Raw genomic sequence first — 27,537 nt, forward strand, 5'->3', positions numbered from 1 at the left:
GGAACCGAGAGCCCCTTTCAACGAGGGTGAAGAGGGAGGAGTAGGGGGAGGGTTTCCCGAGGAGGGGGCGGCTATGGCAGCTGCGCGGCGGCAACGGCGTCTGCGACGGAGCGCGCGCCCGGCTTTGAATGAGCGGGTCTGGGACTGAGCCGGCGGAGCGCGAGCTTGGAGGAGCGACCGGCAGCGCGCGTGCGCGCCTTGTGTGCGCGCGCGGCCCGCGGCAGCTCGGAGCCTCCGCCGGGCGGGCGGGGAGGGGGAGGGGCAGGTGAGTGTGTGCGGCTCGCGCGCGCCCGCCCGCGAAGGGCTTCCCTTTCCCACCCCCTTCGCCACCCCGGCCTGGGGTGTCCTCTGTCCTGCTCTGGTCAGCCCTCCTCTTCGCTCCGCACTTCCCACTCTCCCACCTTCCTTTTCGCCCCTCCAGCTGGTTTCCCCTCAGGGCCGCCTGCCATCCTGGGGACTGTTTCCGGGTCAGGGTGACCTCTGGGGAGAGGGAACCGCGGCTGAAAGTGGGCCCCGGGCGCGCAGCTCTCACCATGCCGCACTCACGCGTGGGAGGTCGGCCCACGGGCTGCCGCCCGGGAAGCCCCCGAGACCCCGTGCCCGCCCCCCGCGGGGACAGTGGCCCTTGCTTTCCACCTTTCCTCCGCAGACCTTGCCGCTTCCTAGCAGATTTTACCAAAATCCAAATCCCAGCCCACCTGGCGCCCACTGGGAGCAATTTACCGCGTTTCGTAAAACGCCACGGGCATGGCGTCTGATTGGGTAACCTGAAAACGCTCTTGTTTTTCTCATCTGTACAGTGGGTTTGGTCTTGTTTTTCATCTGGCGAGTTCAGGTGGGTATTCTGAAGTTATCAAGCATTTTAGTTATGAAACTTCTTACTTTTGAGTCATTTGGAGACCTTCCTCAGCCTTTATCAGAGTGTCAGTGGTGTGAGGGCCAGACCGAGCTGCCAGACGTGATCCAATGTGCCTCTTAGATTAGAACCTGCTCTCACCTTCCGTTTCTGGTTCCCCTTAGCGGCTGCCAAACTTTCGTCTTTGAAATTTGAGTTCAAGTAAAATTTGTCTTTGGAGCCTGATGATATGACCTACTTCAGAGTCACAAACCTAGTTGAGAATATACAGTACTGTGTTAGATCATATGGTTTTTCAATGTTAATATTTTAAAAATTCGAAATGGATAATTTTAAAAATACAGCGATTGGTGACTCGTTTAATACAGGACAGAACGAACCAACATAGATTGTGGCTTGGCTTGTTTAACGAATTGAATTCGATGACTACTGACAGGATCTTGCCAGCAGTTTACGTGGCATTACTGGAAGGAAAGATCATTTAATTTTCCAGTTACTAATGCAGGATTTTTTTTTTTTTTTAATTTTAGGTGAATCGTTTTTGTTTGACATAGCTGAAGTGGCATTCCTGTTGATATTCTTAGAGATGTCATTTCTGCAAAAGCCCCAAGGATTGGTGGTTTCATGGTTCTGAAACTTATTCTGCTGTATCTAAAGTTTTTGTATTTTCCTAGTAATTTTTAAGGACATTTTAATTTTAAGATTAGATTATATTAGCTTTTTTTACTGATAGGAAGTATTTTGAAGAGACTGAAATGCAAGTTAGCCTAAGATGCTTGCTTACCAATTAGTAATTTCCAGGATTTCAATGATCAGACTGAGGCAGTGAGTATAAAATTAAAGGTTTCTCCAATGGGATATGGTGTGGGGAGAGCTGGAACTTTGGATTCAGTCTCTTTAAATCCTGGGTGAATGAATCTGAGCTTCACTGTCATCTCATCTGTTCTTAAGATTCCAGTGAGGTGGGCCCTAGTCAGTCAGCTCAGCCACTTCTAGCGTCTTTCCAAAACCCCAATGTGGTTTTGATCCTCAGCACCGGGACACAACTCAGTGGAACAAATGAATGTCTCTCAGTCTCCTAAAATCAATAATAATAAGAAGAATAAATAAGATTCCTATGAGATGATAGAACATACATTGTCTAGAACAGTGCTATTCAACTGGTGTGCTGAAAGGGGCACACTGGTGCAACACAAGATTTTTTTTTTTTTTTTGTATTTTTTTTCCGAAGCTGGAAACGATGCTCTGCCCATCTGGGGCGTTGCTCTGTTGCAACCAGAGCCACTCTAGCGCCTGAGGCAGAGGCCATGGAGCCATCCTCAAGCGCCCGGGCCAACTTTGCTCCAATGGAGCCTTGGCTGCCGGAGGGGAAGAGAGAGGCAGAGAGGAAGGAGAGGGGGAGGGGTGGAGAAGCAGATGGGCGCTTCTCCTGTATGCCCTGGCCGGGAATCGAACCCGGGACTCCTGCATGCCAGGCCGACACTCTACCACTGAGCCAACCAGCCAGGGCCAACACAAGAATTTTTAAAACATGCATTGCCTATTTAGTCAAGGTCATTGACCTTTTTTTCCCTTACATTGTCAGATAAAAAAATGACAACAGCCAACACAATAGTTGTCTACCTTTTTTTTTTTTTTTTTTTTGACATTCGGCAAAATATATATATTTTTGGTGCACTGCAGAATTTTAATAATTAGTTTATGTGTGCCATGAGATGAAAAAGTTTGAAAATCGCTGATCTAGCATAATGTCTTGAACATACTGAGTGCTCAAGGAATGTTGATCTCCCTGCCTACTATGTGCTTGGCAGTGGCTAAGCTCTAAAGTAACTAAACTGAGCAATATTGATGGGGCTCTGCCTTCTTCCCTTGCATTGCCAAGGTTGTAACAATTGAGCAGTGAACACAGTTTCTCTACTGGGTCAGTAGTGTTTCCCATCATGCTCTGTAGAAACTGTTAGATAGTAGGTGCTAAATAAATATCTTCATTGAATTAGAACATTAAGAAAATACAAGTCCCAAATCAGTGTAACTGATCAAGTCAAGTGTTGCTTGATAGTTAACTTGATTGCATTTTCCCCATTTCAGTGCAACTGGTTGGAAAATATATCTTGGAAATTATAATACCATCACAGAATGCCTAAGAATGTTTATTAGTGAGGTATTCTTGGCTTTGATTAAATAGACCTAAGTTTGAATTGAAGTCAATGGATGTGGCTACATGAAAACATGCTTATTACTCTCTGTGCTTCAATTCTGTGAAATGAGAGCAATAATATCTATTTCATAAGATGATTTTATGAGTTAAGTGTGATATTAGATTATGCTTGGCAGATACTCCACAGAATAAGAAAGTTCTTAATTGCTATGATGAGACTCTTATTCTGTTGTCAATAATAGATCCACTTTATTTTTCTGTTAGAACAACTGCAAATTTTATTTCCAGTTACCACTGAAGTCATTTAAGTGGAAAAATACTGAATAATGACACATGACTATTTGTGGCAAGGTGATGACTCGTTACCAAGCATCATATGAAATTTGTTCTCGGCTCTTCATTCATGTAGCGTAGTTCCCCCTTGCCCATGGGGGATGTGTTTCAAGACCCCCAGTGGATGCCTGAAACCACAGAAAGTACTGAACTATATATATCTTGTACATACATTTTTTTTCCTGTAATACATACCTACTTAATATACAGTTTTATTATATAAATTGGGTACGGTAAGAAATTAATAATAAAATAGAATATTTTTATCAGCAAACAGTAATAAAAGTTATATGAATGTAACGTTAAGTAATATAAGAATTATTTGAACACAAGCACTGTGATATCAGGCCAGTCTATCATATTACTAAAATGGCTACTAAGTGACTAACTAGCAAGTAGAGTGTACAGTGTGGATATGCTGGACAAAAGAATGATTCATGTTCTGGGTGGCAGGAAGCAAACAGCATGAGATTTCATTATGCTACTCAGAACGATGTACAGTTTAAAGTTTATAAATTGTTTATTTCTATAATTTTTCATTTAATGTTTTCAGACCACAGTTGACGATGGTAACTGGAACTGCAGAAAGCAGAACCACAAAGGGGAACCACTGTAGATCCCGAGACCCACTCCTCTCACAGTTGTTAAATATGAATGGAAGTTGGTTCTCCAGAAAGTTACAAATAATCAGTACAAGATGATGGTATTAATGATTTTTTTAAAAGATTCTAACCAGAATCTGAAAACTTTCCTTAGTGACATAACATTATTTTATTTATTTATTATTATTTTTTTTTTTTAACAGACGGAGAGAGAGTCAGAGAGAGGGACAGATAAGAACAGACAGACAGGAAGGGAGAGAGATGAGAAGCATCAGTTCTTTGTTGTGGCACCTTAGTTGTTCATTGACTGCTTTCTCATATGTGCCTTGACCAGGGGGCTACATGACCCCTTGCTCAAGCCAGTGATCTTGGGCTTAAGCTGGTGAGCCTTGATCAAACCAGATGAGCCCATGTTCAAGCTGGTGACATCGAGGTGTTGAACCTGGGTCCTCCGCATTCCAGTCCAACGCTCTATCCACTGCCACCGCCTAGTCAGGCCATAGTGTTATTTTAAATATCTTATTAGCATAGGTTGTTTTTAAGAGATTATACAGTGTGTCCGTAAAGTCATGGTGCACTTTTGATGGTCACAGGAAAGCAACAAAAGACAATAGAAATGTGAAATCTGCACCAAATAAAAGGAAAACTCTCCAGTTTCATACCTATTCAGTGCAGTTCGATGTGGGCTCACACACAGATTTTTTAGGGCTCCTTAGGTAGCTATCCCGTATAGCCTCTACAGACTCGTCACTGACTGATGGCCTACCAGAATGGGGTTTCTCCACCACACTGCTGGTTTCCTTCAACTGCTTATCCCACCAAGTAATGTTATTCCTATGTGGTGGCGCTTCGTTATAAACATGCCAATATTCATGTTACACTTTGGTCATAGATTCGAATTTAGTGAGCCATAGAACACACTGAACTTTCCTCTGTACCATCCACATCTCGACTGGCATGGCCGTCGTGGGCTGCTCCGCTGTATACATGGTGTTACGTCATCATCTGCACATGCGCACATGCTGCCACATCATCCTACAGAAGCTGGGAGGGTTTTCTTTTTATTTGGTGCAGATTTCACATTTCTATCGTCTTTTGTTGCTTTCCTGTGACTGGTCAAAAGTGCACCATGACTTTACAGACACACTGTAATTGACATATAATCATACTAAACTGCACATAATTGAAGTCTACAGTTTTACCAGGTTTGATGAATATATACCTAAAAATTCATCACCATAATCAAAATAGTGAATTTATAAATATAATAAAAAAAGTAAGCATACCTGTCATGTCCCTTCCCTTCCCTCCCTACTCCATCCAAGGGCACCACTGATTTACTTTGTCACTATAGATTTGTTTGTATTTTCTAGAGTTCTTAAAAAATAAGTGAAATCATATGGTATAGATTCTTTTTGTGTGGCTTCTTTTAGGGTTACTCTTGAGAACTACCATACTACTGCTTGCAGTAGTAATTCATTCCTTTTTATGCTGAGCAATATTCTGTTGTAGGATTATCACACTTTCATTAGCCATTCACCTGTTGATCAATATTTGAATTGTTTCCAGTTTGGAGCTATTAAAAATAAAACTACTATCCAAGTACCAGTTTTTGTATGGTCATACGCTTTCATTTATGTTGGGTAAATTCCTGGGAGTAGAATGGCTAGGTCATTTGATACATGTTTGTTTACCTTTGTAAGAAACTACTATTTTCCAGAATGGCTGTACCACTTTACATTCCTCCTACCAGTGGGTGAGAGTTAGAGAGGCTCCACGTCCTCACTGGTACTTGAGGTCATTGTTTTTATGAGCCATTCTAACAGGTGTGTAATGGTTTTTAATTGTGGGTTTAATGTACATTTCTCTGATTAGTGATGTCTACCATTGTTTTCACATACTTATTTACCTTTTATAGCTTTGGTGAAGTGTCTGTTCTGACCTTCTGCCTATTTCTTAATTGGGTTTTTTGTTTTCTTACTGAGTTTTGAGAGATTCTTATATTTTCTGGATAGAAGCCAGAAATATGGATCAAATAAATGCTTTGTAAAGATTTACAAGCCCAATCTGTGGCTTGTCTTTTCATTCTCTTAACTGGTTTTGAATTTTAGAAGTTTTTAATTTTAATGAAACCCATGCTCTGGGATCCATTTTGAGTCTTTTTATAAATGGTGTGAGATATGGATTGAAGTTTTGTGGGGGGTTTTTGCATATGGATATCCGGATTTTCCAGCTGTATTTGTTAAAAAGACTATCTCCACTGACCTGCCTTCACATGTTTGTCAAATTTCTATTGACCCATCTGAATGTAGATCTATTTCTGTACTTTTCATTATAACAAGTCTTGTAACTGGTAGTATTAGCCCTTCTACTAGTTGTTTTTCAGTGTTGTTTTGGCTAATATAGGTCCCTTACACTTCCATCTGAATTTTAAAATTAATTTGTCAAGTTTAGAGGGTAAAAGGCTGCTGAGATTTTTATTGATACTCTACTGAATTTATACTTAAATTTAGGGAGACTTGATATCTTAACAATATTCTTTGAGCACTAAAAGATCTTTTGAAGTTAATTCAGGTCTTTTAAATTTCTTTTAGCAATATGTTATAGCTTTTAGTATGTAAGTCTTTCAAAGGATTTGTCCCTAAGTATTTCATTTTTTTTGTGCTAATTGTTTTACAGTTTTAATTTGTGATTGTTTGTTGCTAACATAAAAAATATAGTTGTTTATTGAGTCCCATTGAATTTTCTACATAAACAGTTTTACTACTTCTTTTCCAATCTAGATGCCTTTTATTTTATTTTCTTGCTTGATTGCACAGGCCAGAACTTCATTACACTGTTAAACAGAAATGATGAAAGCAGACATGCTTGTATTATAACCCCTGCCATTAATACTGTTGTGCGTCATTGTTCATTAAGTATTTTTCAACTTAAATGACTTCAGTGGTAACTGGAAATAAAATTTCCAGTTTTTCCAACAGAAAAACAAAGTGGAACTACATATTATTGACAACAGAGTAACATTCTCACCCTAGTAATGAAGAATTTTCTTATTCCAGAGAGTATTTGCTTTTGTGATTAATGAGAGAGAGGAACTAATATTCACTGACCAAGTACTGTGTTCCAAGCACTGTCTAACAATATCTCACTTAACTCATAAAATCATCTTATGAAATAGATATTATTGCTCTCATTTCACAGAAAGTAACTATGACTTTCATAGTTACTTTCATGTTCCCACACCCATTGACTTCGATTCAAACCAAGGGCTATTTAACCAAAAGCCAAGACTACTTCACTGACAATAGATGTTCTTAGAAATTCGATGATGATACTATAATTTCCAAGATAGATTTTCCAACCAGTTGCACTGAAATGGGGAAAATGCAATCGAGTTCACGGTCAAGCAACACTTTATTTTCTTCTTTAATACACTGGTTGTTGAGTAGCATCTTGTTTAGTCTCATGTATTTGCATTTTTCCAGATTCCTGTAATTGATTTCTATTTTCATGTTTTTGTGGTCAGAAAAGATGCTTGATATGATATCAGTTCTTTTGAGTTAATTAAGACTTTGTGGTCTAATATATGATCTATTCTGGAAAATGCTCCATGTGTACTTATAAAAAATGTATAGTCTGGCCCTGGCCGGTTGGCTCAGCGGTAGAGCGTCGGCCTGGTGTGCAGGGGACCAGGGTTCAGTTCCCGGCCAGGGCACATAGGAGAAGCGCCCATTTGCTTCTCCACCCCCCCTCCTTCCTCTCTCTCTCTTCCCCTCCCGCAGCCAAGGCTCCATTGGAGCAAAGATGACCCGGGCGCTGGGGATGGCTCCTTGGCCTCTGCCCCAGGCGCTGGAGTGGCTCTGGTCACAACAGAGCGACCCCCCGGAGGGGCAGAGCATCGCCCCCTGGTGGGCAGAGCGTCGCCCCTGGTGGGCGTGCCGGGTGGATCCCGGTCGGGCGCATGCGGGAGTCTGTCTGGCTGTCTCTCCCTGTTTCCAGCTTCAGAGAAATACAAAAAAAAAAAAAAATGTATAGTCTGAATTTTTTGGATGAAATGTTCTACATATGTCTGTTAAGTCAGTTTGGTTTAATATAACTTTTAAGGCCATTTTCTTACAATTTTTTCTATGTGGATGATCCATTGATGTGAGTGAGGTATTAAAGTAATCTTTTTTGTATTACTATGGATATCTCCCTTCATGACCATTAATAATTGCATGTATTTTAGTGCTATGTTGGGTGCATAGATATTTACAATTGATATATCCTCTTCTTGTATTGATTGCTTTATTGTCTTTTTTTACATTTTTTATTTCAAAGTCTATTTTGTCTAATATGAGTATTGCTACTCTAGCTTTCTTTTCATTTCTCTAATGGAATATCTTTTTCTATTCCTTCATTCTCATTCTGTATGTGCCTCAATTTGAAGCTAATTTCCAGTAAGGAGCATAGATGGGTCATGTTTTTTAATCTATTTTGCCACCCTATATGTCTTTTTACTGGAGCATTTAATCTATTTACATAAAGGTGTGGGTTTATTTCTGGGTTCTCTGTTTTAGTTCATTGATCTATATGCTGTTCTTATGCCAGTACCAGGCTGTTTTGAGTACAATGGCCTTGTAGTATAACTTGATATCAGGAAGTGTGATGCCTCCATCTTTATTCTTCTTTTTCAAGATTGCTGAGGCTATTCGAGTTCTTTTTTTTGGTTCCATATAAATTTTTAGAATATGTGTTCTTTATCTTTGAAGTAAGTCATTGGTATTGCATTGAATTTATAAAATGCTTTGGGTAATATAGACATTTTAATGATGTTTATTCTTCCTATCCATGAACACGGTATATGCTTCCACTTGTTTGTATCTTCCTTGATTTCTTTTATCAATGTTTTATAATTTTCCAGGTACAAGTCTTTAATCTCCTTGGTTAAATTTATTCCTAGGTACTTTATTTTCTTTGGTTGTAATAGTGAAGGGAATTGTTTCCTTAATTTCTCTGACAGTTCATTGTTGGTGTATAAAAATGCCTCTGATTTCTGTGTATTAATTCTATATCCTGCCACCTTGCTGAATTCATTTATCAGGTCCAGTAGTTGTTTTGACTGAGACTTTAGGGTTTTCTATATACAGTATCGTATCATCTGCAAATAATGATAGTTTTACTTCTTTTCCAATTTGGATGCCTTTTATTTCTTTTATTTCTTTTTCTTGTCTGATTACTGTGGCTAGGACTTCTAGAACTATGTTGAATAGGAGTGGTGAAAGGGGGCACCCCTGCCTTGTTCCTGATCTTAAGGGGATTGCTTTTAATTTTTGCCCATTGATTATGATGTTGGCTGTGGGTTTATCATAGATGGTCTTTATCATGTTGAGGTATGCTCCCTGTATTCCCACTTTGCTGAGAGTTTTGATCAGAAATGGGTGCTGAATTTTATCAAATGCTTTTTCTGCATCTATTAAAATTATCATGCGGTTTTTCTCCTTCCTTTTGTTTATGTGATGAGTCATATTGATTGATTTACAAATATTGTACCATCCTTGCCTTCCCAGAATAAATCCCACTTGATCATGATGTATGATTTTTTTCATGTATTGCTGGATCTGGTTTGCTAATATTTTGTTGAGGATTTTAGCATCTAAATTCATCAGGGATATTGGCCTATAATTTTCTTTGTGTTGTCTTTGCCTGGTTTTGGAATCAGAATTATGCTCACCTCATAAAAAGAGCTTGGAAGTCTTCCTTCATCTTGAATTTTTTGAAATAGCTTGAGAAGGATAAGAATTAGTTCTTTTTTGAGTATTTGGTAGAATTCACTTGTTAAGCCATCAGGCCCAGGACTTTTCTTTTTTGGGAGTTTTTTTATAACTCTTTCAATCCCATTTGTTGTAATTGGTCTGTTTAGGTTTTCTGATTCTTCCTGATTAATTTTTGGAAGATTATATGTTTCAAGGAATTTGTCCATTTTACCTAGGTTGTCTAATTTTTTTGGCATACAGTTCTTCATAGTATTTTCTTACAGTATTTTATATTTCTGTTGTGTCAGTTGTTATTTCTCCACTCTCATTTCTAATTTTATTTATTTGAGTCCTCTCTCTTTTTTTCTTGGTGAGTCTAGTTAAAGGTTCATCAATCTTGCTTACCCTTTCAAAGAACCAGCTCTTGGTTTCATTGATTCTCTGTATTGTTTCTTTAGCCTCTATGTCATTTATTTCCATTCTGATCTTTATTATTTCCCTCCTTCTACTAGCTCTGGGCTTTACTTGCTGTTCTTTTTTTAGTTCTTTTAGTTGCAGGGTTAAGTTGTTTATTTGAGCTTTTTCTAGCTTTTTAAGGTATACCTGTAGTGCTATGAACTTCTCTCTCAGTACTGCTTTTGCTGTGTCCTATACATTTTGAGTTGTTGTACACTCATTATCATTCATTTCTAGGAATCTTTTATTTCTTCTTTGATCTCATTGTTAACCCATTCAATATTTAATAACATGCTGTTTAGTTTCCATGTGTTTGAGTATTTTTTCAGGTTTTCTGTTGTGGTTGATTTCTAGTTTCATGCCATTGTGATCAGAGAAAGTGCTTGATATGATTTCAATTTTCTTAAATTGTTGAGACCACTTTTGTGCCCTAACATGTGGTCTATCCTAGAGAATGTACCATGAGCACTTGAAAAGAATGTATATTCTGCTGCTTTAGGGTAAAAGGTTCTGAAAATATCTATTAAATACATTTGATCTAATGTGTCCTTTAAGTCTGCTGTTTCTTTGTTAATTTTCTTTCTTGGGGATCTATCTAGTGATGTTAGTGGGGTATTAAAATCCCCTACTATTATAGTATTGCTGTTGATCTCGCCCTTTATATCTAACAAAGTCTGCTTTATATATTTAGGTGCTCCTATATTAGGTGCGTAGATATTTATAATGGTTATATCTTCCTGTTGGATTGCTCCCTTTATCATTATGTAGTGTCCTTCTTTATCCCTTACTATATAGCCTTTGTTTTAAAGTAAATTTTGTCTGATATAAGTATTGCTACCCCAGCTTTTTTTTCATTTCCATTTGCATGAAATATTTTTTCCATCCTTTTACCTTCAGTCAATATGTATCTTTTGTTTTGAGGTGTGTCTCTTGTAGACAGCATATGTATGGGTCCTGTTTTCTTTCTTTTTTTTTTTTTTTTTACAGAGACAGAGAGTCAGAGAGAGGGATAGACAGGAACAGACAGAAACAGAGAGAGATGAGAAGCATCAATCATTTCATTGCGCATTGCAACACTTTAATTGTTTATTGATTGGTTTCTCATATGTGCCTTGACTGTGGGCCTTCAGCAGACCGAGTAGCCCCTTGCTGGAGCCAGCGACCCTGGGCTCAAGCTGGTGGGCTTTTGCTCAAACCAGATGATCCCATGCTCAAGCTGGCAACCTCGGGGTCTTGAACCTGGGTCCTCCGCATCCCAGTCCGACGCTCTGTCCACTGCGCTACCGCCTGGCCAGGCTAGGTCCTGTTTTCTTATCCACGCAGCTACCCTATGTCTTTTGATTGGATCATTTAATCCATTTACATTTAAGGTTATTATTGATATGTAGTTGTTTATTGCCATTTTATTCTCTAAAGTTATATTCCTCTTTTACTATATTCTTTTCCCTTTTTGTTGTGTTTACAACAGGCCCCTTGACATTTCTTGCAGCATTGGTTTGGTTGTGATGAATTCCTTGAGGGTTTTTTTTTTGTCTGGGAAGTTTTTTATTTCTCCTTCAGTTTTAAACAATAGCCTTGCTGGATAAAGTAGTCTTGGTTGTAGGCTCTTGTTCTGCAGTACTTTGAATATTTCTTGCCATTCCCTCTGGCCTCAAGTGTTTCTGTTGAGAAGTCATATGTCATCCTTATGGGAGCTCCTTTGTAGGTGATAGCCTTTTTTTCTCTAGCAGCTTTTAATATTTTCTCTTTATCTCTTAGCTTTGGTATTTTAATTATGATGTGTCTTGGTGTAGATTTCTTTGGGTTTCTCTTTAATGGAGTTCTTTGTGCTTCTTGAACTTGTGCGACTTTTTCCTGCATTAATTTAGGGAGGTTTTCAGCTATGATTTCATTGAACAAGGTCTCTATCCCTTGTTCTTTCTCTTCTTCTTCAGGAACAGCTTTGATGCAGATGTTTCTCTTGAGCTTGTCACAGAGCTCTCTTAGTTTCCTCAGATTTTTTTAGCCTCTTTTCTTTTTGCTGCTCCACTTCCATGTTTTCATTTATCTTGTCTTTTAAATCGCTGATTCGATCCTCTGCTTCATCCAGCCTGCTTTTAATTGCTTGTAGTGTAGTTTTTATTTCTGACATTGTATTTGTCATTTCTGACTGGTTCTTCTTTATTATTTCAATGTCCTTTTTGATACTTGTTATCTCTTTATCTTTGTGTTTATTGTGTCCATCCGTTGTTGTTCTAAGATCTTTCAGCATTCTAATAATCATTATTTTAAACTCTGCATCTGGTAGTTTGCTTATTTCCATATCACTCAGTTCATTTTCTGGAGGTTTCTCTTGTTGGTTCATTTGGATTGCACTTCTTTGTCTTCTCATTTCGTCTCTGTATATCCTCCTTTTTTGGGTGTGTTATTTGTAGAGCTGGCTAAGTCTAGGGTTGGTGTTGTCTGCCTCTAATTTTCAATTGTGTTATTTCTAGGTCTTCTTGGGTTGGCATCAGCTGTTGTTTGTAATCTGCTGTCAGATTTGGCTTTTCTAGTAGAGCCTCTTTGAAGTCTTCAAAAAATCTGTAAGTTAGTGAAGTGTGGCTTCAGATGAAGGGAGTCTGGGAAGCAGGACAGGACAGGACAGGTGGCAGGGCCTAAGCAAGGATGTGGTCTCAGCGGGAGTCCAGTCTCAACCTGATCTCACAGGAGCTCTGGAGCACAAACGGAAACTTAGTGTTGCCCTGGTTTTTCTGCTTGATCCCTTCGTTCAGGATGCAAAAGGCTCAGGGCAATGTAGGTGGGAGCAGCTGTGGTGATTTTTGTAGGTAAGCCAAAGCCCAGAAATAGAGTTCCCACCCACCCTATGAAAGTGGAGGGAAACTTAAAAAATGGCGCTCACTGGCTCCTCTGACCACAGAGTTCCTGCAGCTCCCTAAGGGCTCCCATGGCTTCCAGCCTTCTTTAGTTTGTCTCTTTCTCTTGTTGTTTAGAAGCTGTTTATTCAGCCCTGAGTTCTACAGGAGTAATTGTCTGAATGTCTATATATTTGAGTTTACTCTGGGAGGAGGTCAAGTGAGTTTAGCATTTTGCACCAGAGTTATCCTGGACCTTCCATGATTTACATTTTAATTTTAAATTTACTGTGCTATGTTTGTGGTTTATAAAGAAAAGTAAATAATATGCTTGGTTTTCACAGCTTATAATAGGACTTTTAAGCTTGACTTCAGAACAGGAGCAAAGCTTATGAAAGCAACTTAATGCATTTACTTTTGTGCCTTTTTCACAGGTTTTGATCCCCACCATGGCTGTCACACAGTTTCGGTTATTTAAAGTTTGCACCTGTTTAGCAACTATATTTTCATTCCTAAAGAGATTAATATGCAGGTAAACAAATTTTATGTTCAAGTTGATCTGTTTATCTTCTTTCTGATTAGATTCCTCATAACTATAAAATAGCAGGACAGACTATATTTAAGCTAAATATTTTGATTGCAGTATTCATTCACTAAACTCTGGTATTTCTAAATATTTTTCTCCACTTCAGATATTTTTTCTTTAAAATTCTTACACATTTTCCATTAAAATAATATTTCTAGTACTATAGAATTTCAGAAATAGCAAACCAATTTTCATTACTAAAATTATCAGAGGGTTTTTATGTATACAATAGTTTCATTATCAGAATGTCTTAAGATGGTTAGGTGGAATCAGGCATAGATATTTCTTTATAGACTACAATATGAATGTTATTTTTATATTTTAAAAACATTAGCAGAGAAACCCCAGGCAAAATAGCTTTTTGTTGTTTTTTTTAGTTTAAATCATATGTAGGAATGTGCAGGTAGCCTAGGGCAGATAAGTCATTCTGCTTCCACCATCCAGAGACAGCAGGAGTTCCTTTTATCTTGTCACACTCTCTACCCTAGACCTGTAGTTTCTAAACTGTGTGCTAAGGCACTTCAGGGCTTCTCATTAAACTCACAGGAGTGCCACAGAATAGTCTCAGTTTTCTAGCAAAACAATGAATGTAATAGTCAATATCTTTTAAACACTGCACAAACCACTAGTTCAAGGTTTTACATTTGCAGCATTAGCTCCTGTACTATTACTTTTGCTGATGTTCTTGAATGTTTGAGATAAGTTTTTGTCTATTTGTATTTATGGTGACTTTGCAAAGCCTATATTTTAGGTTGTAATTAAAAGCAAATACTGAACCAAAAGTAATGTAGAATAGAAAATAGAGGGAAGTGGTATCCATTTGTATTCCAAGGCTTGAGAAGTTGTGCAGTGTCCAATAGGCATGCACATTCCATTAGTAAGTAATTGTGGTTAAGAATAAAATTATTTTTAATTGATACATATTATTTTTTCTAATGGCTACTAAGCAGTTACGTCACATGTAAGTGTTAAATTATTTGGGTCTGCCTGTACAGGGGTGGGCAAAAGTAAGATTACACTTACAAGTATGTGAAGCAGTTTATACTGTATTATTAATTATTGCATTATTTTCCATACAAACAACTATAAACCTACTTTGGCCTGTCTTGTATAATCATTGGAACTGTTGGACAATTCTTTTGGCCTAAGGATACTGTCAAAAAGTATTGGTACATTAAGAGTAGGGTAGAGTAAAACAGGAATTAGAGGGCAGTCAGTTCTCTTTCTTAATGGACATGATTTACAAGTTACGCTGAACAATTCTGTTCTCAGCCTTACTGTCCAGAGCTTAGTAATATATGGCTACCTAGCTGCAAGGGAGGCTAGGAATGTATTCTCTAGCAAAATGACCATTTTAGATATATAGCTACTAAAACTCTGAGAATTAAGTGGCATTGAATTTATTGTTAGAATCAGAGTGGTCTGGGAGTTAAAAAGAGAGAGAGAGAGATTGAAGATATGGCAGTGGAAATGAGCAGAGATGACTGCTGGAGGAGAGGCCAGTAAGTAATGGGAAATTCAGGTGTTCATTGAAATCACCCACAAAGAGGACAGGATTTGGGAAGTAGGAATAAGTCCTCAAAATTATTTAGAGTATGAGGATAATGGCCAGAAATTCACTAGGTAAGGCAGGATAAGAAAGGATATTAATTGCCAAAAGGCCAGAGGTTAAAAGAACTAGCTGTGTTAACAGTACTTAAAATTATAGTCATTTTTCTCTTTGAATCTGTACTTTCGAAAACTTCTACTGAGGATAGATTACTTTTAGCATAAGAAATTGCATTTGAGCCTGACCTGCGGTGCCGCAGTGGATAAAGCGTCAACCTGGAATGCTGAGGTCGCCGGTTTGAAACCCGGCCTTGCCTGGTCAAGGCCCATACAAGAAGCAACTACAAGTTGGTGCTTCCTACTCTTCCCCTCCATTTCTCTCTCTTCTCTCTCTAAAACCAAGAAATAAAATCGTAAATTGCATTTGATTAAAAAATATTAAGGACATCTCTGTTGTCACGTAAATTTTATTGTCAATATAAATATACTTAGGATTGATTGTTCAGTTTTTAAGAAAACTTACCCTTTTTTAGAAAAAAAGCTTCTCTTAAGTATCAGAAGGAACCTAGATTATATGTTCTGCAATACCAAGTTTATACATTTAGGAGTAGACTATTACTTTTCTATTTATCCTTTAAACAAAGTATGATTTCTAATCTTGTGATAAAAATAGCTGACTTTAGCAATTAGATTGAAGTAGATGCTTTCTTTATAGATTATACGAAATGAAGCAAGTGACTGATCATTTATAAAAGCTACCTTTTTTTAATGTCTTGTTATATAGCAGGTACTATCTAGTGTCTAGCTGCTTTAAAATTGTCACTTGAGTTACTGACAACAACTACAAGTGCAGGTTTAAATACCTGCATTTTACAGATGAGGATATTGAGGCTGAGAGGTTAGATAATTCCAACTAGACTCATGATAGATTTAACATTGAAAATCATGGTCCACAAGGTTCCATAGCCCATGCTTTTCACATCTGAGTTATAATAGCTATCTTGTTTAATATAGAACTTTCCATATTAATTCTTAAAACTTAGCAGTTACAGTTTAGTTCAACCCAGTGGTTTTCAAACTTTTTATTGGCTTAGTAGATAATCTTACCAAGAAATCAAAATGTAAACAAAAGCTAAGTATGGTAAAAACGGCGTAGGTGACCCAGAGCTTCTCCAGCAGAACTCAGCAATCTAAGCGGCATGATTTGAAACCACTTTGCATTTTTGCTTTTGGCTTTTTATTCCTCCTGAGTTTGTCTATAATCCTGAGTCCCAAGCCAAGAAGCAGTTCTATTTTATGGTCCAAGATTATAAAAACATTTATAAGCTACCTGATGCATGCTTTTGTTTCATATCTTAATGAGTGACTGTTAATTATTGTAGTAAATAATTCTAAAATTGGAAATAATCTTTTATAAGCCTTAAGTTACTGTTCATAGTGCTTTTACCTATGCTTTTTTTGGTGGTTCTTGAAATAGATTATTTCATTTTTGTTACAGATCTGGCAGAGGACGGAAATTAAGTGGAGACCAAATAACTTTGCCAACTACAGTTGATTATTCATCAGTTCCAAAACAGGTAGTTGTTTTTTAAGGTTGAATAAATGTTCCAGAACCATATTTTTCAGGCTGGATTGCAGACCATTTTGTATATCACAAAATTGAAAGTTGGTCTTGATTATTGTTACATATTTTGATTCTGAAAGTTTTATTTGGTTATTTTATTTTCCATATTTTTGCTGAGATTTTTTTATTCTTATTGGCTTCAAGAGCGCTTGCTATGGCTTATTGGAGCATTTCTATAATGGTTATTTTAAAGTCTTAGCTAATTCCAACATTTATATCACCTTGAGGCTGGCATCTGTGGTTTGATTTTTCCATGTGAGTTGAGGTTTCTTGATTCTCCCTGTGCTGAATAATTTGGGGTTTTTTTGTTTGTTTGTTTGTTTTTTTGTATTTTTCTGAAGCTGGAAACGGGGATAGACAGACAGACTGCCGCATGCGCCCGACCAGGATCCACCCAGCACGCCCACCAGGGGGCGACGCTCTGCCCCTCCAGGGCGTTGCTCTGTCATGACCAGAGCCACTCGAGCACCTGGGGCAGCAGCCAAGGAGCCATCCCCAGCGCCCGGGCCATCTTTGCTCCAATGGAGCCTCGCTGCGGGAGGGGAAGAGAGAGACAGAGAGGAAGGAGAGGGGGAGGGGTGGAGAAGCAGATGGGCGCTTCTCCTGTGTGCCCTGGCTGGGAATCAAAGCTGGGACCTCTGCACGCCAGGCCGACGCTCTACCACTGAGCCAACCGGCCAGGGCCTAATTTGGGGGTTTTAAATTTATTTTATAGATATTTTGAATATGTTTGAGACTCTTGTTTAAGTCTTCTCCAGGATGTTAATATTACTTATCAGGCTGTCTACCTGGTGAAGCCTCAGTGCAACGTACAGTTCTCCTTTGGTGGACTGTAGTTCTAATGTCAGTGCAATTCTCCAAGCATTTCCTTTTTATTTTCTTAATGGATAGAACAGGACATCTAACTCAGAGTAAAAGTAAGTATTTTTTAAACCTCTGCTGTAGTTTTGGTATGTGAAATTAGATTTATATTTCCCTACTGGTCAAAAAAGTTTGAAAACTAATATTTTAGCAGGCCCATTTTTAAAAAATAAACACTGAATGGGATAATTCATTCATTAGGATCTCCCTGTATGGCTGACGTTATTGATCAATTAAATTTAGACAGATGTTGAAGAGTGGACTTCCTGGGATGAAGATGCACCCACGAGTGTAAAGATTGAAGGAGGGAATGGGAATGGGGCAACACAACAAAACGCTTTGGAACAGCTGGAACCGGACTATTTTAAGGACATGACTCCAACTATAAGGAAAACTCAGAAAGTATGGTAAACATTTATGCTTTCAGCAATTAAACTATTTAACTGCTTTTTAGATTCCTGTAGTTAAAATTAGGCAGTATAATTGGGATTGTTAGAAAATTTATTTCTGATTATTAATTAATTTATTGTGTCTGTCATGTTAAAGATGAAGTTTATATAGTCAAGTGGTCTAGACACAGATCTAGTAATTTATACCCCTTTTAAAATTATATCTAAACATTTATTGACATTCTGCTATGTATCAGAGTCTAGACTACAGTCCCTGCTGTAGAGGCTAAACTGAAAAAGAATTCTTACCTTAAAAGAGTTCACTTTTAGTGATATCTACAATCTGATAAGTGCTTTCCATTGTTTGTAACCTTTATAAAACTGATGCCAGGCTCTGAGAACTTAGAATAATTGAGGGTTTGTGTTAGTTATCCATACTTTACTTAATCCCTTTGGAATTAAATGTGATGATCATTTAAAGATACAGTGAATTACTGGGAAAAGAACAATAGCTGAGTATTTTTCTTTTTTAAATCATATAGTGCATATACTTAAAAATTTTTTTTAATCATAGACTGTAGAAGAGCTTATAATAAACAGCAGCAGACTTCTGCCCTATCACTCTTCATAGGCCCAGAAGCAGCCACTCATAACTGTTTCTGTTTGGGCTTCTAGTGCATTTCATCATACCCATGTATATATCTAGTGCTTATATTGCTGTGTCTTCATGTGTCATTCACAGACGTTGTCTATTGACTTCATACTACAGAAAATGAGGGCTTATTTCATACCCTTCTTCCCTCTTTCAAATTTTATGTTATTATTTCAATCTACCTAACCCGTCACTCTGCTATTTAAAAAACATACACACACTTAAAGTTCCATTTAGTGTTCAATCAAGCATGGAAAGTATTTCTTATTAATATACTTTATCAAATGAGGACCTTGTCTACCTTTCCACCAGTTTCAACTGCATATTTATTTTTACATTTTCAAGGCTGGGATCACAGTTGTTTTTGCTGAGTTGTTCAAATGTCTTGTGCTAAAAGCAGTAAGTTGTGTATTTCTCAAGGAGTTTGTTAGTGTCTTAGTATTTTGGAAGCATAGTGCTGTTCTTAATAGTAACCTGGTCTATTATAATAGTGCCTTAATAAATTAATGAGAATGAAATGCTTTTAAGTTACAAATTGATACTACTGGCTTGGAAGAGTTAATGTCTTCATAGATATCCACGTGCACACAGAGCTGGGTATACTTTTGCTGGGACACAATACATGTTCCTGTTTCACACCATGGCAGGAAGTGCCGGATTACATTTTTGGGACTGGTCTCTAGGAAAGAAATTAGGGAAGGGGAATGAGGAAATTTTATTTATTTATTTATTTATTTATTTATTTAAGTGAAGTACCATGTTCCTCATTATTTAACTGCTTTGTGTGATAATTGCTTGGGAATTTTGGTACATTTTATAAACTTAAATTTTTCTTTTACATTGTAAATTTTAAAAGAAGAAAGGTTGAACATATTATAAATAATTATAAAATTCCTTGGTGCATTAATTATTTTGTCTGTTTTTAGATAGTGATATATAAAATATTGCTATTATTTTATTTTAATTAATCTTCCAGATTGTTATTAAGAAGAGAGAACCGTTAAACTACAGCATCCCAGATGGTAGCACCGGCTTCTCCAGCAGATTAGCAGCTACTCAAGATATGCCGTTCATTCATCAATCAGTAAGTACGTTACTGGTATCGCAGCAGGGTTGCTTTTCATTCTGTTTTCTTTAAAACAGTGAGGTTAATCTGGAGTTTTGCTCTTCCTGTCCTTTATGAGATTATAAATTACATCAGATACGAACATCCGAGTCCTGTTGTACATATGAAAGATAAGAGACAAAACGTTATCTGTAATAATGGCGGACTGGATGGAAAGGGTAAAGGGATTAAGCAAAAACCAAACTCATTTGGTACAGACAGGGTAAAGTGGGGGTATACGGGGATGGAGAAGGACTTGCCTTGGGGTGGTGAACACAGAGTACAATATACAGATGTGTGTTATAGACTTGTGCCCCTGAAACCTGTGTAGCTTTATTAATGTCATCCTAATAAACTCAATAAAAAATTGTTTTAAATTATGACCTGTAAAGAGATTATCACTGTCATTTAAATGTAATAGCAGGTTATTTTTGAGTTATGAATTGTTTCCCTTGTAGGTTATATTTACCTTTAAAGTGTGATTTGACTTTAAATGTGTGACCTAAATGCAAAACCATTAAGGATAAAAGTAATGAGGAAAGTCTATAACTAGTTCTCAACCTTGAAAACATATCAGAATCACGTTTGAACTTTTTCAAAGCACCAAGTTCCAGACCTAAGCTTAAACATGCTTTGATAGATTATTGCTTAGTAATTATTGATCGTATGAGTCATCTATTGTTATATCACAACCCCACACTTAGTTGCTTAAAGCAACAGTAAACATTGGTCTTGTACAGTTTATGTGGGTCAGGAATCCAGGGGAGACTAAACTGGGTGATTCTGGCTCCGGGTTTCCAATGAGTTTCCAGATAGGTCGTTAGCTGGGGCCATAGTCATCTGAAGGCTCGACTAGAATTGGAAGATTCATTTCAAAGGTGGTTCACTTACATCCCGGAAAAATTAATGCTGATTGCTCGCAAAAAGCCTCAGTTCCTTGCAATAGGCCTCTCCATGGGGCTGCTTGAGTTTCCTTATGATGTAACTGCTGACTTTCCCACAAGAGATCCCTGAGAAGAAGTGAGCATGCAGGGGTGAAGTCACATGCCTGTTTATGACTTAGTCTTATAAGTGACTCCCTGTCACCTACACATTCTTTTATTCATTGGAACCTAGTCTCTAAATTTAGCTGACATGCAAGGGGAGAAGAATTAAGCTCTGCCTCTTGAAAGGAGTATCAAAGAAGTTGGAGGCATAGTTTTAAACCATCACATCTGTTTGTCCATCTATTATATTTGTTTAAACTGCTCAGATGCTTCTGAGGCCTTTCTCTCCATAGGATTCATGTTTTTGTTTGTTTGCTTTTGTGTTTCGTTTTTTGTATTTTTCTGAAGTGAGAAGCAGAGGCAGAGAGACAGACTCCCATATGCACCCTACTGGGATCTACCCGGCATGCCCACCCACTAGGGGGCAATGCTCTGTCCATTTGGGGCATTACTTCATTGCAACCAGAGCCAGTCTAAGGCCTGAGTTGGAAGCCATGGAGCCATCCTCAGTGCCTAAGCCAACTTTGCTCCAGTGGAGCCTTGGCTGGGGGAGGGGAAGAGAGAGAGAGAGAGAGAGAAGAGGGGGAGGGTGGAGAAGCAGATGAGTGCTTCTCCTGTGTGCTCTGGTCGGGAATCAAACCCGGGACTTCCACACACTGGGCCGGCACTCTACCACTGAGCCAACTGGCCAGGGCAGGGGACCCATGTTTATATATGCTTTTTATTCATTGACAAAATCTCTTTCCTGGTGCCAGGCACTATGCTAGGTGCTAGTAATGTAATGGAAAGTAAGCAAAACGAGCAGGGGCCTTTCCTCGGAAGAACGCATTCTTGTGAGGAAGATATGCTGTTAAATAGATGATCATACACATAAATACTACAGATTTTGATAATTCCTCTCTAGGTTCATGATACTATGATAGCACAACAGCACCATAGATATTCTCTAAAACGTAACACTAGAATGTGTAACATTTTATATTTTGAAATTGTGAGCATTATTCATACATGTATATGCTCCATATTGGTAAAGTTCAGACCTCCCCAATGAAATACAGAAATATTCTGATAAAGAGGACATTTTGCCCAATTTGTCATTTTTGCCTAGGACCCATCATATCACAGTAAGTGCCACTGAGAAACCTATCCATGATGACGGCTGCTGTGAAAACCTCGGTCCTTCCAGGTCGTGCGCCAGCGCAGTGGTTCAGTCAGGCCTCTGTAATCCAGTCTTCTCTGTCCCCACCTCGACCCCCACTCCTACCTCCTACTGAAAAGAGAAACAGAAAGGATTGTTTTCTTCTTTTCCATTATAAACTAAAATAGACAAAAAAAAAGTTAATGTTAAAGGAGTATTTTTTTGTGTGTGTATTTTTCTGAAGTTGGAAACGGGGAGGCAGACAGACAGACTCCCGCATGCGCCCGACCAGGACCAGGATCCACCCGGCATGCCCACCAGGGGGCGATGCTCTGCCCATCTGGGGCGTTGCTCTGTTGCAACCAGAGCCATTCTAGCACCTGAGGCAGAGGCCAGGGCCAGGAGTATTTTTTAAAGCAAAATAGGACAAAAACTGGACCTGCCCAGGACTGTTGAGTACTGAAAGTCACACGTCACAGGAACCTCTCAGTTCCAGGCAGACCAGGGGCCAACACAGGGCAGTGACGGGTCTGGGCTGTTTTATAGATGCTCTTACTGCTGAGAGGGAAAGAATGGCTCTTTACTACTGTATTTTTGTTTCGTTTTTTATTGTAGCCGGAACTAGGTGACTTAGAGACCTGGCAGGAGAACACCAATGCCTGGGAGGAGGAGGCGGACGCAGCCTGGCAAGCGGAGGAAGTGCTGAGGTACTGAAGTAGCATTGGTGCTGCAGCCTGGACAGGGGGGCGTATTTGGTCAGGTTACACGGAAGGTCGGGAAAGCTTATTCAGGCCCTGGCTGGGTAGCTCAGTCGGTTAGAGCATCGTTCCAATGCACCTAGGTAGCAGGTTTGATCCGGGGTCAGGGCACATGCAGGAAGCAACCAATGATTGCAGAACTAAGTGGAACAATAAATTGATGCTTCTCTTTCTCTCCTTTTCTTTCTCTTTCATTCAATAAATTTAGGGGAAAAAAAAGAAAGCTTCTTCTGGCAAATGTTACTTATTTTCTCATTCTCATTTGAATCTTAGATGATATAGGTTATTTTCTTTGAATTTCAGACTACATATGCTATTTTATATGATGAAAACCTCACAGAAAGCAAGAATTTAAACATTATAGAAGCAGAAGAATTTATTAATGGCAGAGAAGATCTTTTACATGTATATACTATATGTACTGTATACTTTATACTTTGTTCCCTGTAAAATGTACTTATCTCTTAAAATGTCCTACTGTGAAATGTGAGTCACCACTATATTTTCTTCAGGTCAAATATTACACTGTTATTTTTGTTCCTCCATGGTCTAGCATGGTGCCTAGTCCCTCAGATTTTCATTAAAATAACTTACATAGCTGCAGCCATCACAGCCAGGCCTGTGCAGGTTCCCATTAGATCCTATCAGACGGTAAAGAAACTGCAGAGTCGAAAACTGGTGGGCCGCTCCTTTATTCCCTCCGCGCACCCGGCCAGTGAGTGAAACACACGCGGGGCATCAAAACACACCCACACATTCTCCGGTTCCTCAACCGGGAGAATCTTGTCCGGTTTTTCCTAGAAGCAAAGGCCCCCACCAGTTCAGTCACCTCTGGTTCCCCATCTGCACCCCTTCTCCTCTCTGCACAAACTCTGCAAAAACATGCCTTTCTTCTCCTTCTCCTTAAAACATTTTGGCGTGAAAACCCCTCCTCCAGGACACATTAGCGATAAAACCCTTCCCAAGCAGGAAGGTGATCAGCAGCCTCACCTGGCAGTGCAGTTTACCTGGGCAGCAGCCATTTTTAACAATAAAAGTGAGCAAAGTCAAATAACACAAATTTTACAAACTTATTTGCCCAACACGTATCATTGTACATTTATGCGTGTGTCTTCATTAATGTCCTCAAAAGCCCTGTAAGGTAGATAATGTAAGTCAGGTACAGCCCATTCATTCTACAGAAAAGAAAATAGACTGGAAGTTTTCAAGTTTATTTTCGGTGATTTTTCTTATTTCTTTGTTTTTGTGAGCAATAAACTTAATTCTCACTACTTTTAGATTAGGTCAAACAGTAAAAAGAAAATATACCATAAGAGTTTGTGATTATCATCACTGATGAAAACTCAGATATTTAAATGTATCTAGATTACTTTTGCATTTTGAAAGATGATATAATAAAATACAGCTAAGTTTTTATTTTACAAGATTGTTTTTATAATGGGGTAGAAAATGAATTGCCCTTTATCTCACAATTTTAACAAAATTGATTTCATTTTTGTATTTTCCTTTCCTGTATCAACAAATTACTGTTACTCTGAACAACCAGCAGAGGGTGCAGTTAAATAACTGGGAGGCATGAGTGACTCCTTTTTTTGGTGTTGTCCTTGTTTTCAGCATTTTTTCCCCACAGTAAGGAGTACATTTTAAATATTTATAGAGTTTTAAATATTTAGTTTCTATTTGATCATTATTCAATATAAAGGAAATATTTTTAAAATTCTTAATGGCAGCATTTATATTATATGGATCATCAACACAGATAACTATCTGTTTTTACTCTGTTTTGGATAAATCATAGATATTGAAGTCTGAGTATTTTAGAACATTTCTGGGATTCTAGTAATGATTTGTGTTATTAACCACAAGGGTAAAGGAAAAGGCTGTTCATTTTGCATCCAGCAATCTCAGTGACAGCACAGTAGATCTCTTTCCCGCCGTATCTTCCCCGCCGTATCTTCATGTAACCAGAATGAAACAAGACCAGAAAACCCGAGCTTGGTGTTTTACATGATATGACAGCCTGTGCATAGTACAGGGAGTGTAATAGTCAGTTACAGACGTGCTTCATGCTGCAGGTTGCATAGGCGAGCCACAGAGACGAGCTCCATCTGCTGTTACTGTCCCTGAGAGGACACTGAGACTTATAAAAGTATGTCCATACTCCACGGCTTCCACCCCAGCCTACTTCCCATTGCCACTATCGTCCTACCACTACTGGGATCAGTTCATTAAGAAAGAAGACTTTGGTACTATAGTAATTCAGACATGTATCGGGAAAGGAAAAATATATTTTGTCTGAAGCAATCTCTAAGTTTCCTCTGGTGCCAGAAACATTAGTTGTTGATGTTTGTATTTCAGTTACTGACCGGGTCAAGGCTTGGTTATCTTACTTGCTTGTAACCTAGCCAGCCTTTTACAATTCTTTTCTTATCTCCCTCTGTACCCTGGGCACTATGGCTTTTATAGTGCAGAGTATCAGCTCTGCTTGAAAGTGGGAAGAGCTAGTAAAAAGTAGATTTTTAAAAACTATTCTTTGGTGATGATCAATGTTGCCTACAAGTCTCTACTTTCTTGAATTATGCTCATTTGTAACTCTCAGTTATAAGTATGACTGAGACTTAAATATAAATTTCACTCACTGTGGTCAGCTTGCTGTCCCATATATAGGTAATCCACACTAGATTTTTGTGTATATAACCTACTGTTGCCTGTGCCATGCCCAGCAGTGACCTACAGCTTTCTTCCTCAATCTTGCATGTTTTTTATTTTCTCATGCTATAAGTCTTCAGATCTAGGACAACTTCTTTTCCTTTCCTTTGGTCTGTTTTATCACCCACTTCTACTCGCATGATGTGTAATAAGTAAATACCCACCATTCTGCCCCATTATTAGTAGAACTGGTCAAATGTTAATCCTTAAATAGAAATCTAGCTTCTAGTTGGAAGGCATATGTGGGTTTTTTTTTCAATGTTTGTTTATTGATTTTAGAGATGAAGGGAGAGAGAGAGAGAGGAACATCAGTCTGTTCCTGTATGTGCCCTGACGGGATCAAACTGACAACCTCTTTGCTTCGGGATGACGGTCTAACCAACTGAGCTGTCTGGCCAGGGCTTTTTTCTTTTTTGTTATTCTTCCTATGCATGTTCTTGACATTCTTCGCTGACTGTTTTTTAACTATTATAATAACGAGATTGAGTCCTCGATACCAGACTTTCCTCAGTGGCATCCAGAAACAGATGTGGGCCAATGGAAGTAGAGTTTCTGTGAAAATATTGTGAAGAATGGGGGTCAGTAGATGTGGTTTCTTATCCTTGTTCTTAAACTATGACTTCGGTCAAGTCACTTAGCTTTTGTGCCTCGTTTTAGTTGTTTGTAAAATGTAGATCACATACCTCTTTTAATTTTTAAGTCACGTTCTAAGGATTAAAAGAAATACTGTTTTTGAAAAATCTTTGAAATTTTCAAAGCAGTGCAAAGCATGGAGACTTTTTACTTAGGTGTGACGCTGGTGAAAGGCACTGCTCTCTCTGTCTGGAATGTGTGTGCCGCTTTTCCTGTACAGCATGTTCTGCAAGTAAATGAAACGTTTCTTTCCAGGCAGCAGAAGATAGCAGACAGAGAAAAGAGAGCTGCAGAACAGCAGAGGAAGAAGATGGAAAAGGAAGCCCAGCGGCTGATGAAGAAGGAACAGAACAAAATCGGTGTGAAGCTTTCCTAACAGATGTGCCTCCCCCGTCACAGGGCCAGCAGGAGAGCAGGGAGCCACAGCCAGGCGGGGTTCGCTGGCTCTCTGTTTCCAGAGCGCAGACGCACTGCTTGATCTGACTGCAGTCATGAGGCCATTCCGAACACCGGGATTCTGTCAGAGCATCTTGAACTTCTGGTGACTGAGACTCAAAAGAACAAAAAAGACTTAAGAGACAATATTTTCTTCAACATGCCCCAATGTAAAACAGTTGTTTGCTGTAGAGAAATGATTACAAATGGAATATACCAGTACCTCTTCAAGCTAATGTTTCTAGCTGAATAAATGGGTGTAAATAATTTTACAGTGCGAAAGAACTCTGCTGTCTATAATGCTTTCCGGCAATGTGCATAAAGATAAAATAAATAATTTTAAATATTCATCTGTTTCCGTGATTACCCGACCTACATCAGACAAACCCGCGAGGCTGTAACGTTATTTATGTCCGACGCTGGTGTTGGCACACATTGCCTCTGGTTTCAGCTGGGACCGTGTATATCAGTACAACAGGAAGGAGTTCAACGAGTCTGCTTTTCAAGAAAATGACATCAAATGCAATAATTTAATTTATTACAGAGATTTTGTACATCATTGTTTTCTTTTAGATGGTGTTTAATGTTATAAATATTTATAATTTATATTGCATGTATAAACATTGAAAATCAGATAAAACAGCAAATTTGTTTTACATTATTACAACTTGTGAGTTTTCAAAACTAGTATGAGTAGCTTTTCCCTTTCGTTACAGATTTTAAGATGTTATGGTCTAAGTACCTGAGTTCCTCCTTCCCAAAGCCATAAACTTACAAGTACAGAAAGCCTTCAGTTCAAAGCTTTCGGCTGACCTGCGTCAGCTTTCTGTATCTGACATAATGCAGATTACCTGTGTTGTTGGCTAGGATAACATTTATTGATTTATTAAATTATAAACCAAGGTAGGAATAACAATGCTTTTATTTTGGGTGTTGACTAGTTTAAGGAAATAAGATATATAGTGTCTGTAGGGAAAAATGTAAATCTAATAGTTTCAGATCCCATTAATATTTTCTCCACGATTCAAGTACAGCCAGCTTGATATATTAGAGCTCTAGAAGTTTTAAAGATTTTTACTTTCTTAAAAGTTGTTGCCCAAAATTAATATTTTGTGTTTTTAAAATGTCAAAGATACTCT

General features: G+C 38.4%; 1 protein-coding gene across 2 annotated transcripts; it reads left to right on the plus strand.

The window, feature by feature from the left end:
* EBAG9 (estrogen receptor binding site associated antigen 9) lies at positions 1-26,746 on the plus strand. 2 transcript variants are annotated; one of them, XM_066379363.1, is made up of 7 exons: positions 1-265; positions 13,409-13,506; positions 16,607-16,685; positions 17,837-17,995; positions 19,611-19,718; positions 22,479-22,570; positions 26,219-26,746. In XM_066379363.1, the coding sequence occupies exons 2-7, from the start codon at positions 13,424-13,426 to the stop codon at positions 26,337-26,339; spliced, it is 642 nt and encodes a 213-aa protein (XP_066235460.1). In that variant the 5' UTR covers positions 1-265; positions 13,409-13,423; the 3' UTR covers positions 26,340-26,746. The 2 variants fall into 2 exon arrangements, with proteins under 2 accessions (XP_066235460.1, XP_066235461.1); XM_066379364.1 differs by lacking the exon at positions 1-265 and adding an exon at positions 503-835.
* Positions 26,747-27,537: the final 791 nt, after the last annotated feature.

The sequence above is a fragment of the Saccopteryx leptura genome, chromosome 3 (genome assembly GCF_036850995.1).
Source record: "Saccopteryx leptura isolate mSacLep1 chromosome 3, mSacLep1_pri_phased_curated, whole genome shotgun sequence".
In the NCBI taxonomy this organism is placed as follows: Eukaryota; Metazoa; Chordata; class Mammalia; order Chiroptera; family Emballonuridae; genus Saccopteryx; species Saccopteryx leptura.